Source organism: Vigna unguiculata, chromosome 10, assembly GCF_037176805.1.
Source record: "Vigna unguiculata cultivar grain cowpea cultivar isolate G323 ecotype 2 chromosome 10, ASM3717680v1, whole genome shotgun sequence".
NCBI classification, from domain to species: domain Eukaryota; kingdom Viridiplantae; phylum Streptophyta; class Magnoliopsida; order Fabales; family Fabaceae; genus Vigna; species Vigna unguiculata.
In genome coordinates this window covers 16,091,751-16,108,829 of record NC_140801.1, presented here as the reverse complement: position 1 = coordinate 16,108,829, position 17,079 = coordinate 16,091,751, and the positions used below count along the sequence as shown (strand labels likewise).

Genomic DNA, 17,079 nt, shown 5'->3' with positions numbered 1-17,079 from the left:
TTTCATAGGTTATCAAAGTAAAAGATGAGTAAAGATAAAACACTAATTTCGTTTGGGTTTCAAAGGAAAAGAGGAAAAAAACAAATCAAGCATATACAATGACCAATTCAAAGAAAAGGGTCGTGATCCAAACAAGGAAAACAGACTCGACCCTTATGAAGGAGAGGGTCCTGTTGTGACAAAGAAATCAATGACCATTCCATTGGAGAGGGCCTTGACATGAAGAAGGAAATAAATGACCATTCCAATGGAGAGGGTCTTGATGTGAAGTAAGAAAATCAATGACCATTCCATCGGAGAGGGCCTTGATGTAAAGAAAGAAAATCAATAACCATTCCATTGGAGAGGGCCTTGATGTAAGCATATGAAAATCAATGACCATTTCATCGGAGAGGTCCTTGATGTAAAGAAAGAAAATCAATGACGATTCCATCGGAGAGGGCCTTGATGTAAACAAAGAAATCAATGACCATTCCATTGGAGAGGGCCTTGATGTGTAGAAGGAAATAAATGACCATTCCAATGGAGAGGGCCTTGATGTGAAGTAAGAAAATCAATGACCATTCCATCAGAGAGGGCCTTGATGTAAAGAAAGAAAATCAATGACCATTCCATTGGAGAGGGCCTTGATGTAAGCATATGAAAATCAATGACCATTCCATCGGAGAAGGCCTTGATGTAAAGAAAGAAAATCAATGACCATTCCATCGGATAGGGCCTTGATGTAAACATAAGAAAATTAATGACTACTCCATCGGAGAGGGTCTTGATGTGTAGAAAGAAATCAATGACCATTCAATTGGAGAGGGTCTATATATGAAAGGAGAATCCAAAGTTTGTGTCAGTAAACACTGCTTGAATGCTTAGCACCAACAAGATTCAACCTTTAGGCAAATGATGTAATGCGGTGAGGATGCATAAATGCATGGATGCATGGATAAACTTTATAGGAGGCTTTATTTTTTTTGCCTTTTTATTTAAATTTTTTCCACGACACCCTCCAAAATGAGTTTACTCTTAGTGAATGTACCCGTGATGCCTCGTTGGTATGCACAAACTTTTATTCCCTTCTTTTTGTTTATTATTCTCTTTACGAACTCAGCATGAAATTCATTGCTCTAAATTTATGGAGGGAACCAAATGGTATTTATTGAATGAAAAACAAAGCAGAATACAACAAAATTTGGAGACAATGTCAATATCCCCTAGTAGCACTTCCTATCAAGGAATCATCATGTATAAAAAAATTTTACCGCATCAGAATTGACCGGTAACGGTAACTCCTCTCCATCCATTAGTGCCCCACCAGAAAATGTTTTCTTCACCACATACGAGCCTTCATAATTTGGAGTCCACTTGCCACTATGATCCTTTTGTATAGGTAAGATCTTTTTCAAGATTAGCCGCCTTCATGGAACTCTCTAGGGCGCACCCTCTTGTCGAATGTTTTTTTCATCCTTCTTTGGTATAACTGTCCATGACATACTGCTACTAGCCTTTTTTCCTCAATGAGATTAAGCTGGTCAAATCGGGCCTGAACCCATTCTGCATCTTCCAATTGGGTCTCCATTAACATTCGTAGGGATGGGATTTCTATTTCAAAGGGTATTACTGCCTGCATTCCGTACACCAGAGAAAAAGGTGTTGCCCCAGTTGATGTACGTACCGAGGTGCGATACCCATGCAAAGCAAAGGGAAGCATCTCATGCCAGCTTTTATACGTGACCACCATTTTTTGTACAATTTTCTTGATATTCTTATTAGCAGCCTCGACTGCCCCATTCATCTTTGGATGATAAGGAGAAGAATTATGATGTTGAATTTTAAATCCTTCACACAATTAAGCCATCATTTGATTGTTCAGATTGGTGGCATTATTAGTGATTATCTTGCTAGGCAACCCGTACCTACAAATTAACTCTCTTTTTATGAATTTAGTCACAACTTTCCTAGTCACGCTAACGTAGGAAGCAGCTTCCACCCATTTAGTGAAATAATCAATTGCAACTAGAATGAAGCTATGTCCATTTGAGGCTTTTGGCTCTATAGCTCCGATGACATCTATCCCCCACATTGAAAAAGGCCATGGGGCAGACATTAAGTTTAAAGTAGTGGGTGCCGTATTGATATTATCTGCATACTTCTGACATTTCTCGCACTTTCTCACGTGTGTGCAACAATCATTCTCCATAGTCAACCAAAAGTAACCAGCCCTCAAGATCTTTCTAGCATCGAGTGTCCATTCATGTGTGTGCCAAAAGTTCCTTCATGAACTTCCTCCAATATTGACTCGGCCTCTTTTGCATCCACGCATCGAAGGAGAACCATATCATGATTTCTCTTGTACAACACATCCCCACTCAGGATAAAATTTGCAGCCAACCTTCTTAGTGTCCTTTTATCATTCTCAGATGCTTCTTCGGGGTATTCTTTGGTTTTTATATAACGTTTAATATCAAAATACCACGGCTTACCGTCTAACTCTTCTTCGATGAAATGGCAATATGCTGGCTCTTCGTGGCTCTTCATTTGGATCATCGGCATTACCCCATCCTAATTAATCTTGAACATCGATGATAAAGTAGCTAAGGCATCTGCCAATTGGTTATCCTCTCGCGAAATATGGTGGAATTCAATAAAATCAAAATACTCCACCAATTCCATGATATAAGTTTTGTAGGGAATCAACTTCTGATCCCTGGTTTCCCATTCTCCCATTAGTTGATGGATAACCAACGCTGAATCTCCATATACATTCAAAATTTTTGCCTTTGACTCAATTGCAGCTTGGATGCCCATAACGCATGCTTCATATTCAGCGATATTGTTCGTGCAATTAAAACACAACCTTGCTGTCATCGGAATGTATTGGTTTTCTGGAGATATCAGTACTGCCCCTATACCATGTCCCATGATGTTAGAAGCCCCGTCGAACAATAATGTCCATTTCTTTATGTTCTCATCTTCTTGGTCATCTTCGAACAAGGCCATGATGTCCTCATCAGGAAATTCGGGTTGCATCGACTGGTAATCGTTAACGGGTTGTTGGGCCAGATATTCAGCCAAAGCACTACCCTTGATGGACTTCTAAGTGACATACACAATGTCATATTCTGACAATAGCATTTGCCACCGGGCTATCCTTCCAGTGAGAGCGGGCTTTTCAAAAATATACTTGATAGGGTCAGTCTTGGATATCAACCAGGTAGAATGACTCAACATGTATTGTCTTAGACGATGGGCAGCCCAGGCCAACGCGCAACAAGTTCGCTCTAAAAACGAGTATCGCTGTTCACATTCTGTGAACTTCTTGCTTAGGTAGTATATGCCATGCTCTCTTTTTCCAGTTTCGTCATGTTGACCCAACACATAACCCATTGACTCATCGAGTACCGTCAAATACATAATGAGTGACTTCCCCAGTTCGGGTGGGCGTAACACAGGAGGATCTTGTAGATATTGTTTAATTTTATCAAAAGCAGCCTGACAATCTTCATTCCACTCAACAACCTGGTTTTTACGCAATAGCTTGAATATTAGTTCACACGTGGCGGTTAATTGGGAGATGAACCTAGCAATGTAGTTCAGTCTGCCCAAGAAACCCCGCACTTCCTTTTCTGTACTGGAGCAGGCATTTCGATTATCGCACGCATCTTGTCGGGATCGACTTCTATCCCCTTTTGACTGACAACAAAACCCAACAATTTTCCAGATTTCACACCGAATGTGCATTTAGCCGGGTTTAGTTTAAGTTTAAACTTCCTCAATCTCTCAAACAATTTCCTTAGGTTAAGGATGTGTTCTTCTTCTGACTCAGACTTGGCGATCATGTCATCTACATAAACCTCGATTTCTTTGTGCATCATATCATGAAAAAGCGCCACCATGGCCCTTTGATAGGTTGCCCCAACATTCTTAAGCCCGAAAGACATCACCTTATAGCAAAATGTTCTGCATAATGTGATAAACGTGGTCTTTTCCATATCTTCAGGTGCCATCTTAATCTAATTATATCCCGAGAAGCCATCCATAAACGAAAATAGTGAGAACTTGGTTGTATTATCCACTAATGTATCGATGTGCGGTAATGGGAAGTTGTCTTTTGGACTCGCACGATTCAAATCTCGATAGTCAACGCACATCCGAACCTTCCCATCCTTCTTGGGCACTGGTACAATATTTGCCACCCATTGAGGGTATTTTGCCACAGCTAAAAATCCAGCATCAAATTGCTTTTACACTTCTTCTTTAATCTTTAATGACATTTCTGGTTTCATCCTTCTTAGCTTTTGTCTGACTGGAGGACATTCCGGTTTGAGTGGAAGCTTATGTTGTACTATATCAGTATCTAAACCAGGCATATCATTGTACGACCAAGCGAACACATCCCTAAACTCCTTTAGCAGCGCACACAATTCTTCTTTCACTTCTTTCTTCATACTCGTGCCAATTTTCACTTCTTTCTTTTCATCCCCTCGCTTAGGTCAAGCACTTCAACATCTTCTTGATGGGGTTTTATTTCCCTAGATTCTTGTTCCACTAATCTCATTAGTTCAGGGGAGGGTTCCGAATCACCTTCATAATCATCTTCCATATTATTGACAGGGTGCTTGAAATTAGGGATATCGACATTGTTGTTTTGAAAACATTCATTATCATATCTGCATTATTTGAGTTTATAAAAAAATGATCAATAAACAAACAACAATGAAAAATGCAAACAAAGATAACAAAGGTAGCAAACACAAATTGATTATCACGCTGAGCATAAAGGAAAAGGTGTTATCCCGTTAAGTCATGAATCCTAAAGCTCCGGGTAGAGCAATAGGATAAATTAAAAATATTACATTTTAACCAAATTAAACATCACGGGTAGATCCAAAGTCTCCCAATTGTTGTGTAGTGCATTTAGAGCATAAGGCTGCACGAAAATCGAGCTTTCAGGTTCATCTTCATCTCTGACAGCTGCTATCTGACTAATGTTGATCCATCCCGCGCTGCGGAAGCTATCTTTGATGTCGCAAATGTGAATCTTTCCTAACCCCAATTCTTTTCCTTGGATTTGAGCCACACCGCGCTCTCTCCTTTCTTCCGCCAGCCTCCTTTTATCTTCTCTAGTAGGCTTGTATCCAAGGCCGTATTTATTCTTTTTCTCGGTGACTTCTAAAGGATATGTCAATCCTTACTCGTACTTGCCTAGCCCCTTTTCGTACTCATATCTCTCTTTCAACATAACCTTGGCCGTCATAAGGGAAGTACGCGACAAATGTGGGCTCATTGGAAAGGGCTCCACATAGGCATTATCCACAATTTCCAAAGATTGGAAGGCTGTCTCGAGGGCTTCCTCTGCTGCTTCAATATAGCGAGAAGATGAAGGCCCACTCACTAAAATATCTTCCTCCCCTGAAACAATCACTAATTTGTCACCCATGACATATTTTAACTTTTGGTGCAAGGTTGAAGGTACCACGCCCGCTGAGTGAATCCAAGGACGACCCAACAAGCAGTTGTATGTTGGGAGAATGTCCATCACTTGGAAAGTTATTTGAAAAACACATGTCCCTATTTGGATTGGCAATTCTACCTCTCCCATTACTTCTCTTTTACTTCCATTGAAAGCTCTCACTATCATTGCGCTTGGTTTCATGTGAATACCTTCACACGGTAGCTTTCCCAATGTTGCTTTCGTCATTACATTCAAGGAAGATCCATTGTCGATTAATACACATGCTATGACATGATCCAAGCATTTTACATAGACATGGAGGGCCTTGTTGTGTCCCCTCCCTTCAGTAGGTATCTCCTCATCGGTAAAAGTGAGGTAATTGTTAGTAGTGATATTGTTTACAATTCCCTCAAAACTGTCCAGAGAAATATTTTGCTCCACATGCACTCCATTGAGTATCTTCATTAACAACTTTCTATGAGAGGTTGAATGCATGAGTAGTTCTAAAAGTGAGATTCGAGCAGGCAGGCGATTCAACTGTTGGACCACTTTATACTCGCTTTGTTGTATGAACTTCAAGAACTCGTAAGCCTCCTCATCAGATACTTATTTCCCATCGTCTTTTCTTAGTCACTCGTCGGTTTGGATGGTCTTCCCTTTCAAGAGTTCCTTAGTCTTTTTGGTATTCACTGATTCACTATTGCCAACTCCATCTTTCACCAAGTTTGGAGGCGTAAAGATTCGACCACTCCTCGTAATTCCACCGATACCTGATATATTTTTCACCACTGACTCACCACTGATAGATTGACCACCTACCCGCTGTTCCTCACCCAACACATATGCACCATATTTCCATGGGACAACTTTCTCACTTTTGTAGGGAAATGGGGAGGGTGCTTGGATAATAATAGATTGCCTTTCTTGAATTGTCGGGGTAGAGGTGGATCTAGTGAAATGAATCACCAATGGCTCTGGCAAAGTCACACCGGGTTTCGCACCATCTTGTACAAATACTTCTTCCTCCATGTCCCTGTGACATACTTGCACAAAGTTTCTGTCCATAAGATTTTGTAGAACATCCTCGAACCCGGTGCATTCATCAATAGAATGTTTAGCACTCGGATGGAATCCACATTTTTCACTCAGGTTATATTCCCCTTTTAACAAACCCAATTTCAATAGTGTCTAAAAAACAAACCGCTTGGAGCTTCGAATTTCACTCACATCCCTCACCAGGCGGTGTTTCTTAACCTCAATGGCATTTTTCGAAGGGTTCCCAAGACCAGAAAGGGGATTAGCCTCAACACTGGGTTTGTCTTCGTGGAACTTTATCCATCCTGAGTTGATTAAAGCTTCCACCTTGTGTTTAAGGGACACACAATTCTCAGTAGAGTGACCAACTCCCCCTCCGTGATAATCACATTTGACATTTGGATCATAATTCTTGGGGAACGGAGGTTGCACGGGCTTCATCGGACAAATGGCCACCAACTGCTTTTGGAGGAGATGAGGCAACAATTCCGTATATGACATAGGAATAGGAGTGAAATGAACGAAGTTCCTCTCTTGATTCCTTCTTAGATTAGCGTTTTGTCCCGCATATCTGTTGAAATTCGAGTTAGGTTCAGTTTTCAGAGCATTATTTGGAGCATGTTGTGGTTGATAAAGATTCAACGGTTGATAAAACCCTTGCTGCTGAGGTTGTGTTTGATGAACAAACACTGCATTGGCCACATAAGGAGGTTGGTTCAAGTGTGGTCGATACTTATGTGTTGGAGCCCGACTTTCCCACATAGGCATCACTGAGGCCGCCTGTACTTCCGCTTCTTTCTTCTTTCCGGGAATAAAATTGGGTTTCTTAGGAGTTGCAGCCACGAATGGGCCATATGCAATCTTTCCACTTTTTAACCCAATTTCTATTCTTTCCCCTATGATAATGATATCAGCGAAATTGGAAGACACATTCCCCAACACATGCTCATAAAATGGTGATTGCAGCGTGTTTACAAACGTCGCCACCATCTCCTTATCAAGTAGAGGTGGCTCAACCTGAGCAGCCAACTCTTTCCACCGTTGTGCATATTCCTTGAATGACTCAGTATCCTTCTTGGCCATGTTTTGCAATTGCAATCTATCTGGCACACTATCTGTGTTGTATTTATACTGTTTCACAAAGGCGTCGGCCAAATCCATCCAACAATGAATTCGAGATGGCTCCAAGTGTGTATACCAATTCAATGCTACCCCAGCCAGACTATCTTGGAAACAATGTATTAGCAATTTTTCATCATAGGCATAAGCAGCCATCTTTCTACCGTACATTGTCAAATGGCTTTTAGGGCATGTGGTGCCGTGATACTTTTCAAATTCTGGGACCTTAAACTTGTGTGGTATCATCACACCAGGAACCAGGCTTAATCTCGCCACATCACCGAGCCCATAGCTTCCACCACCCTCAATGGCACGAATCCTTTCCTCAAGAATTTCAAGCTTACTTTTAGCCCCATCAACAATAGTGGATATTGCTTGGACTGTAGCGTGTGGTGCAGCTTTAGTCGCAACATCTGCATCGATGAATGTTTTCGGAGGCTGGGGCGCCACAGTCATCCTCGGTCCTGTAAATGTGACTGTCTCATTCATCTCCGCTCCTATCACGGGTGTTGAAGCTAACATCGGTCCTTGAGTGTCGTTCGATAGCGTGTTGTTAGTTGCAAGAAAAGAGAAAGAAGTTTGTTCTGCATCTGAATATTCTCCAACTGGGATTATTGGGATTATTGATTAAATGGGACGTTACATGAAGTCATGTGAATGCCCACAATGTTATATTTAGGATCCACTCTTGTACCTTTCCTTGAGGGATCAAACCATTCACACAAAAAAAGTACAACTTTCTTCAGTTTATTAGAAGTATTGTACTCTAGTTCATATATTCTATGAATGATCCCACAAAAATCATCTTCACCTCATTCAGTAAGGCCCTTGACATAAACACCACTATTTATAGTCTTTTTCCCGTTGCTCCATGCGTTAGTATGAAACTTGTACCCATTCACGAAGTACGTGTGCCATTCTTTGACACATTTCATAGGCCAATTTGACAAATCCCTTAGGTCTTGGTTCCTAACACTTAATGGCTCGTTATAAACCTACAAATATAGAAAGATAGATGTGAAATTATGATATATTAAAATCTGTTTATTGTATAATTAATGGTACAATACATACTTGATATTGGAACCATTTAGGAAACTCTGAATGAATACGAGCAGAAGCACTGGTCTCAAGTAATTGCAAGCACACAAGGAATGAGCTGGCAAAAATAAATTCCATTGGTAAATTTTTAAAGGCTTATATAAAATTGACCACAAAGTTATTCATAAAGGAGGGTATAACTTACTCAAGATATGGTTTGAATTTAGTGCAATTGATTAAGACATCAACATGAGCAGATTTGAACTCGGCATTAGTTAACCAATGAATCGATTCTCTCCCTGCATGTTGACCTTCTTGTATCCCGGAGGCAGACCGTAAAGTGGGAACGGAACTGACGCGCCTAGAGGTATACCATAAGAATGAGCAGTCTCCTCGACCCTAGCGGTTGAGGCCTCCCCTGAAGCCTTCAGTGACTTTAAAGCCTCTAGGATTTGGCCCACTTGATCCTTCAGCTCATTAATGTCAGCCTTCACAGCTTCGTGGGCTTCTTCCCAATCTTCCATGCTTCTGTGGTTAGCTCGTGTGCGATAAGGGTGTCGTGGAAATTTTGTCGTCGTATTTGATTTTGCTCTATTATTTTGTTAAATGAAATGAATTATGAATAATGAAAAGAAAGAAAATGAATGCAAAACACTTATTCTAGTCGGAAATTTTAAAGTTATGAGAACGTTAAGGTAAATATATCATAGAAATTAACACGAAACTGATACAACTCAACCATTAACAAGTCTTCTACATTCATTAAACGAGAAAAGAAAGAAAACCCATTCCCTAACACTGACTATCATGCTCTTCATCTCCCTCATCAACTTCTTGCAATGGTTAAAGAAGGCTTCAATCTCCTTTGGCGGATTGAAGATCGGTAGTGCAGTCTCTGCTTCAGCTAATAATCGTGGGATTTCTTCAATTGCTCCATTCGCCAAGGCAGCCAACTGTGAGAAACATCTCTTCCAATGTTCTATAGTCATTTCTTCCTCAGTTGTGTACTCATTCATCCGACTGATCACCCCTTGATGTTCCTTTTCCAATTCAGCTCTGTGCCAACGCTCCTCGTCCATCTTCACCTCATAGGTCGACACCACCTCTCTTATTTGTCGTTCAACCTCACTGATTCTCATTTGGGCATTGTGCAACCATCTCAGTGCTTCGGTTCTCTCTCTCTCTCTTAAATTCCTCACATAATTGATCCCTTTGGCGCTTAGATGTTGCTGCATCTCTCTCTCTGTCCCTTGACTTTAATGCGGTGCTTGCCGCGACCAAATCTTATTTCACTCTGAAAGCATGATCTCGTTCTTCTCTTTGTTGCCTAAGAATCCCTTCATACGCCTTTGTCATTTCCTCATTATCACGCCTCAGATCCACATACTCATGTCGGAGACTTTGAAGCTCGTTAATTAATTTGGCATTTTTTAGTTTCATCTTCTTGATCTCTTCTTTTAGCCCTTTCACCTCCTCAGACTCAACAGGTTCCAATCGCTCCAGAGTAGGAGAGTCTGATTTGAAGGGTAACTTGATCACATTAACCTTTTCCAGAATCCATCATCGGTAAGATATCTTTCCGTCTATTACCCAAGGCCTTGGGTCTTTTTCTGCGCGCAGAACCTCACCCCAGGCACTCCTAACTCGTCGAATTAGATCTTGAGAAATTCCTTCTTGATAATAAGTCCATATGGCAACCAGAGATTCTGGAGTTGGAGAGCTCTTAATTGGACACCCAAACTGTCGTTGAGCCAGAACAGGGTTATAATTCACAAAACTTCTGGTGCCTATCAGAGGGACATTAGGGAAATCCCCACAAGAAATGACATGCGACTTGGGCAGCCCAGGGACACACCATCTAATCTTTCCACCATTCAAACCTGCACAGAATTGGGCCCATTCTTTCGCCCCTCGAATTTCAACGCCGCCATGTGGCAATTCCCCAATCTGACATTCAGCATTTACTGTACCCAAGCGGACTCGGGATATAAACCATACATACAATATAGGTACACAACATAACATCTTCTTCCTCTTGAGTGCGCAGCACAAATTCAGACCCCCGTACACATCAGCTAGAACCGCAATGACTGGGCTTTCCGAATGAATCTTGTAAGTGACAAACACATCGATGGCCGCTTGATCAACAAAATTCTCTATGTTAGGGAAGAGCACAACTCCATATAGTGTGAGATCCAACACATCCATAAACGTCTCCCCTATCTCTTTCTCAGCCAAACGACGCAAGTGCCCTTCTAAATACCCTTGGGGGATCCCCTTCGAGTTGCACTTGGAGGCCATTTTACTTTCTAGCTCAGTAGGGTGTACCTTCAGGATTCCTGCCAACATAGAGATAGATGCTCGTTGCTCGAAATATCTGTAAGGGACTTTATCTTCCACCGACAAACCCAAAATCTGCTTGAACTCTTCTACTACTGGTGCCAACTGAAAATCCTGGAAGGTGAAACATCTGAGCGGCGGATCATAATATTGGGCCAAAGCGGTGACTGCCGACGCTTGGATTTCCAGATTCAACAACCTCAATAAGTTCCCATACCACTTCTTGAAAGCATTCTTCTGTATAGTCTTCATTTGCTGCACTATTTCCCTTAGACCATTCAGATTGCTATCTATAACCCTGATAGGTAATTTCTTCTTCAAGGCATCCGACCCTAAATTCCCTCCGACTTGAAATCCCATGTTAATTTCTTTTGTTTCTTTTTTTTTCACAAACTCAATCACAACCTTAAAATTTCCGACCTAGAATCACAAGAAATGTGATGGCATGGCATGACAAAATACATGTTTTGCATGAACAAATAATCAAAATGCATGTATGATTATGCCGCGAAATAATGTACATACGCATGACTTCATTGCTAATTCAAATAAAGCGAGAAAAATAAGATGAGAATTAAGGTAATGCACACGTATCCCCTTGTGCCTTATCAGAGGTTCGACGCCTAATGGTCCTAAGGTAAAATACATGCGCTCGCTAGGATGGTTCCCTAATACTTAAGGATCAAGGTCACTAGAGCTATTGCCCACTTCTTGGCATTTCCCACAATAGTTGGTAGACAACAAGAGGTAGGAGTACCAACAAAGTAAACAAACTCTAGCTGGGGTTCTCACAATGACCACTTGGGAAGTTCATCCACTGTGGCACTGCTACACAATCCCCTCTAACTCTAAGTTACACAGACCTGGGTATAGGGCCCTGCTCATGATATGCACAAAGTGTGTGTGTGGAGGGAGAATGATGCATACCACAACCCCCACTTACAAAACAAATAGAAAATTTCCCAAGCAGATATATAACAAAATATGCAAAACAATTTACACACAATCATTCCAAGAGACAGGTATAAACAAATTAAAATAGAGGCAAGAATATACAAATAAAAATATAAGCAAAAAAACAAATAAAAGAAAGGGGAAAAAGAAAAAAAGAAAATGAAATGAAATAAAAGAAAATAAATAAAAAAAGAAAAAGGGAAAACCACATTCAGTCCGCATATCTAATTAAATGGCTTGACTCTCTAGTGTCCCCAGTGAAGTCGCCAACTGTCGCAACCGGAATCACGACGGGAAGGCGAACCGAAAAAGAAAACGGGTTTAAAAAGATATTGGGAGTACTGACGACGGACTCCCGACTCCCTCCACAACATGCATATATAAACAATTATTATATGCTTATGAATGCATAAAAATTAGCCCCTCCAACCACAACCATCGAGCAATGCACCCATTGCGCTCAACAAATGCAACAAGAACAAGGATTCCACGTGTGCTTTCAACAAACATGCAGATGAAATATGGTTTTGTGTATAACTAAACTTTAAGGATGCAAAGCAAACATGTCACTAGCCCAAGAATCCATTTACAGTACCATGTAGAAGGGCATCAAAAAATTTTTAGCACTAGTTTCATTGACGAACCTTACATTCACATGGACACTTATCGACATTTAATCATATAAAGTCAAACACGACCCAACCATAAGAAAAAAAACAACATACGTGCAAATAACGAAAATGAGCATCTATACATGCAAGAACACCACATAAAAGGTTAAGCATAAGATAAAATAAGTATGTGAGTGCGAAAAAATGTACCAAAACTCCTATGAGTCTAGCAGCTTCCACCTACAAAACCGAAGTTGAGCCTTCTTTTTTTTTTTTTTAATGAACAATGGTTGGTTTGGCAATCAGGAACGTGACAAGGAGGCTTGTTCCTGTCAAGACTGTGGGCCGAGGTTGGTTTAAACCTTTGCCCCTGGAGTTTGCGTTGTTGTGTAGGGATTTAAGGATGGCGGGGTAAACTGAAGAGCTATAAGGAATCAAGGGTTTTCTTTTTTGGAAGAACTAGAATCCTCTCCTTTTTTCAAATGATGGAGAAAAGGGTTTATATTTCTCTGTGTTGATGTCCTCCTTTTTGTGGTCCTCTCTCTCCTCCTCCAGCAACCCTTTGAGCTTCCTTCCCATTATGATTATTCCCAAAAAAATTAAATGACGTTTGAATTTTTTCATTATGACGCCATGGGCAAGTAGTGAAAAACAAAAGATAATGATGGTTTTGCCACTATTCAGTAGAGGAATGGGGTGGAAATCCTTAGGGATTGGTTGCCTAGGGTGGTGAGTGGATGGAGTGGTGAGCCCATAATTAATTACTTGTTTCTCCTATAGCCTTGCGTGGGTGAGAAAGAGTTTGTGGGAAGGAAAAGAGAAAAGGATGACAAGTGTCACCATATGATTGGAAAAAGTGAGTTTTGGGTGGATTAGTGGTGAGATGGGTAATTAAGATGAGTTATTTTGTAAGCTTAAAGTAGAAAAGGGGTATGAAAGTGAAGTGAAGGAGTATGGATCGTAAAAAAAAAATTGGGCTTGGGTGTTCACTCTCTTTTCTCTTTTTCCTCTCTTTTTTTTTGTTTGTTTTTGTTTTTGTTTTTTGTTTTTTTGTTTTTTTGTTTTTTTTTTGTTTTTTGTTTTTTTTGTTATTTCCTATTTTTTATTTATTATTTTTCTAGTCTTTCTTCAAAAATAAATTCTATAGTCTTATAAAAAAAATTTATTAACTTAATAACCAACTATTCTTCAAGCATTTTAAGAAAAAGAAAAAAAAACTCCGGACGAAATTGGGTGTTGATAGTGAGCACTAGTTTTCTCGCCCAAGCGAGCCTGCCTCGCCTAACCGAGATTAATAGAGGCTTGCCCAGGCTATTTTACGTGAGTCGTCGCTTAGGCGACCAATTCTGTTTTTGAGCGAGCGAACGTCTCGCTCAGGCGAGGGGAGTCTCGCCTAAGCGAGAATGCGCGTAAGGTCATTGTTCTTGTAAGTCGAGCTCTCGCCTAGGCGAAAGGAGCTCACCTTAGCGAGAGTCCATCTCGCCTGAGCGGGACCTTTCAGCCTGAGCGAGGAGCTGGGCGAGGGTGCTTGACTATTTTGTTGCTTCTCTGTTCTTGGATAGTTGGCACTTGCTTGAATTGAATTGTTATGTTAAAAGCATGAGATCAATGATTATGCATGAGTGATATGGTTCATGGATTAAGAATGATAGGTTTAGTATGATCTTGGCATGTGATTTAAATGGGATGGTTGGTTATTAATGTGGCACGGTGTCGGTATGAAATACACTTCTATATTCACGGTTTGGGAAGGATGAGTTGGAATGGATTCAACGTGGAATATGAATGAGGATTGATTATAAAGGTTGGCATGAGATTTAAATGCATGATAAATATTACTTGGTTGGTTGAATATGATTGGTATGTGGTCAGGACGTAATTCCATGAGCCTCTAGGTGAGACCTCATGGTGGTGCTTCAGTGGTCGAGACGTAATTCCATGTCCCCTATTAGTGGGAGTTCATGGTGGTGCCCCATCTTTATAATTTAGTAAGGATTCAAGGTAAGGTTGCATCCTAACGCTCTAAGGAGTCAATTAGTCTCACATAGAGCAGACTAACTCTTGTGGTGAGAGTAGTAGGAGGCCTGAAATTCATTAAGGGCTAACCTTGTACGTGGGGCTTGAGACATTGTAACACTTAGCTCGGGGGTGAGCAGTTGGGTAGAGCAGGGAATCCACCTCAAGTGCAAGCATCCACTGAATCTGACTAAATTATACGTATTCGGATGAGTCGTGTTGAGTCTTAGTGTATTGTTTGGAAGGTCATAACATGCTTGGGTTATGAATGTATAATTGACTATGAAAGTGTATGCGATTGCATGATAAAACTATTTTTCAGCTCTAGCTTACACTTCTGTTGTTTATTGTATGTCCTGTATGTATGGTTTTCTCTTTTGCGATGATCATCAATTTATTGATGTGAGCAGATGCGAGGAACACCCGTGGCCAAAAAGGAGGTGATGGTTCCGCTGCATAGCCCACCTGGGCTGGATGCTACTGTGTTGGGCTTTGTTATAGGGCTATGGCCCATGTATTGGCTTTTCCTTTAAATTTCAATTGTTTTAGTGTTGAACTTTGTATCTTGTTTTGCTTTGGCATCGTTGTGTGCCTTGAATATTGTAAGGAGTAGTGTTTATGCTCCAAGACCGTGCTACTATGTTATCCATTTGACGTTTCCTTTAATTGGGATTATTGATTAAATGGGACGTTACATGAAGTCATGTGAATGCCCACAATGTTATATTTAGGATCCACTCTTGTACCTTTTCTTGAGGGATCAAACCATTCACACAAAAAAAGTACAACTTTCTTCAGTTTATTAGAAGTATTGTACTCTAGTTCATATATTCTATGAATGATCCCACAAAAATCATCTTCACCTCATTCAGTAAGGCCCTTGACATAAACACCACTATTTATAGTCTTTTTCCCGTTGCTCCATGCGTTAGTATGGAACTTGTACCCATTCACAAAGTATGTGTGCCATTCTTTGACACATTTCATAGGCCAATTTGACAAATCCCTTAGGTCTTGGTTCCTAACACTTAATGGCTTGTTATAAACCTACAGATATAGAAAGATAGATGTGAAATTATGATATATTAAAATCTGTTTATTGTATAATTAATGGTACAATACATACTTGATATTGGAACCATTTAGGAAACTCTGAATGAATACGAGCAGAAGCACTGATCTCAAGTATTTGCAAGCACACAAGGAATGAGCTGGCAAAAATAAATTCCATTGGTAAATTTTTAAAGGCTTATATAAAATTGACCACAAAGTTATTCACAAAGGAGGGTATAACTTACTCAAGATATGGTTTGAATTTAGTGCAATTGATTAAGACATCAACATGAGCAGATTCGAACTTGGCATCAGTTAACAAATGAATCGATTCTCTCCCTGCATGTCGACCTTCTTGTTGAAAAACAGACAACGTTGACACATCTCTTTGACATTCAACTTCATTCCTCCAATTGCGTGGTGACAACATGAAGTTGTTGAAATAATGAGAACAAAATTATGTTGTCTCACGGTGTAAATAAGATGCACAATTAGAACCTTCAACTCTGGCTTTATTTTTTATTGATCATTTTGAATCACCCATGAATCTATACAAATAAAAAAATACATCATGATGAAAAAAAATTGGTGACAAAATTAATTATAAATATGAATAAGGAGGTCCTTTAGTACCTTTCAAATGGATACATCCATCTGTATTACACTGGTCCACCAATAATGCTTCATATGGGAGATGAACAACGAGATGTTCCATGAAATCAAACAATCCAGGAGAGAATGTTCTCTCTAATTTGCAGAGAATAATTGGAATATTTTCCTGCATTCTTCTTAGGGATTCCTCTTTTAATGTTGTAGAGCACAAATCTTTGAAAAAAATGACTAATTTCAGTAAGAGGATTTAAAACATGAATGGGCAAAGTACTAAATGCAGTAGGAAGTAATGACTCCATGAATACATGGCAATCATGACTTTTCATTCCATGGATTCTTCCCTTTTCAACATCAACACATCTAGCCAAGTTGGAACTATAATCATTTGGCATTTTAAGTTCCTTTATCCACCGACAAACTGATTTAGCTTCATCTGGGGTGAAGGTGTAATTTGTTTTAGGATTTAATATTTTTCCATTATCTAAAAATATCTAAATAATTAGTAGCAACTAAATCTTGGCCAAAATTTCAATTCAACCGCTACGTTTTTGCAGTCCAAATTTGAAGGGAAATCCCAATATATCATTAATTGCATCTTAACTCCTTTTTATTTGACCAACATTGACTAGCTTTGACCATACTTTGACCATCTTTGACTGTCCATTGAGAGGCTGACATGCGGTAGCATATGGTTGGCCAAATCTGAAAGTAATGGATTGATGGCATGCCGTGATTTTGGCTTGATTTTGTAACTCTCAACAATTCAATTTCACACCTTTAATGAATCAAATTTAACTTCAACTGCATTAATAAACATTAGAATATCCAAGAATATTTTAAGCAACTAAAATC

At 39.9% G+C, this 17,079-nt stretch overlaps 3 protein-coding genes across 3 annotated transcripts; all 3 read right to left on the bottom strand.

The window, feature by feature from the left end:
- Positions 1 to 1,399: 1,399 nt before the first annotated feature.
- LOC146882224 (uncharacterized) lies at positions 1,400 to 1,786 on the bottom strand. The gene has a single exon (XM_085667331.1). It carries the CDS (start codon positions 1,784 to 1,786, stop codon positions 1,400 to 1,402), a length of 387 nt encoding a protein of 128 aa, XP_085523457.1.
- A 2,218-nt stretch (positions 1,787 to 4,004) lies between these two features.
- Positions 4,005 to 5,911, bottom strand: LOC114165291 (uncharacterized). Its single transcript, XM_085667330.1, has 3 exons — positions 5,193 to 5,911; positions 4,576 to 4,661; positions 4,005 to 4,210 (listed from the first exon to the last, which is right to left on the bottom strand). The coding sequence occupies exons 1-3, from the start codon at positions 5,909 to 5,911 to the stop codon at positions 4,005 to 4,007; spliced, it is 1,011 nt and encodes a 336-aa protein (XP_085523456.1).
- Positions 5,912 to 6,634: 723 nt separating this feature from the next.
- On the bottom strand, positions 6,635 to 8,089 carry LOC146882223 (uncharacterized). The gene has a single exon (XM_085667329.1). It carries the CDS (start codon positions 8,087 to 8,089, stop codon positions 6,635 to 6,637), a length of 1,455 nt encoding a protein of 484 aa, XP_085523455.1.
- Positions 8,090 to 17,079: the final 8,990 nt, after the last annotated feature.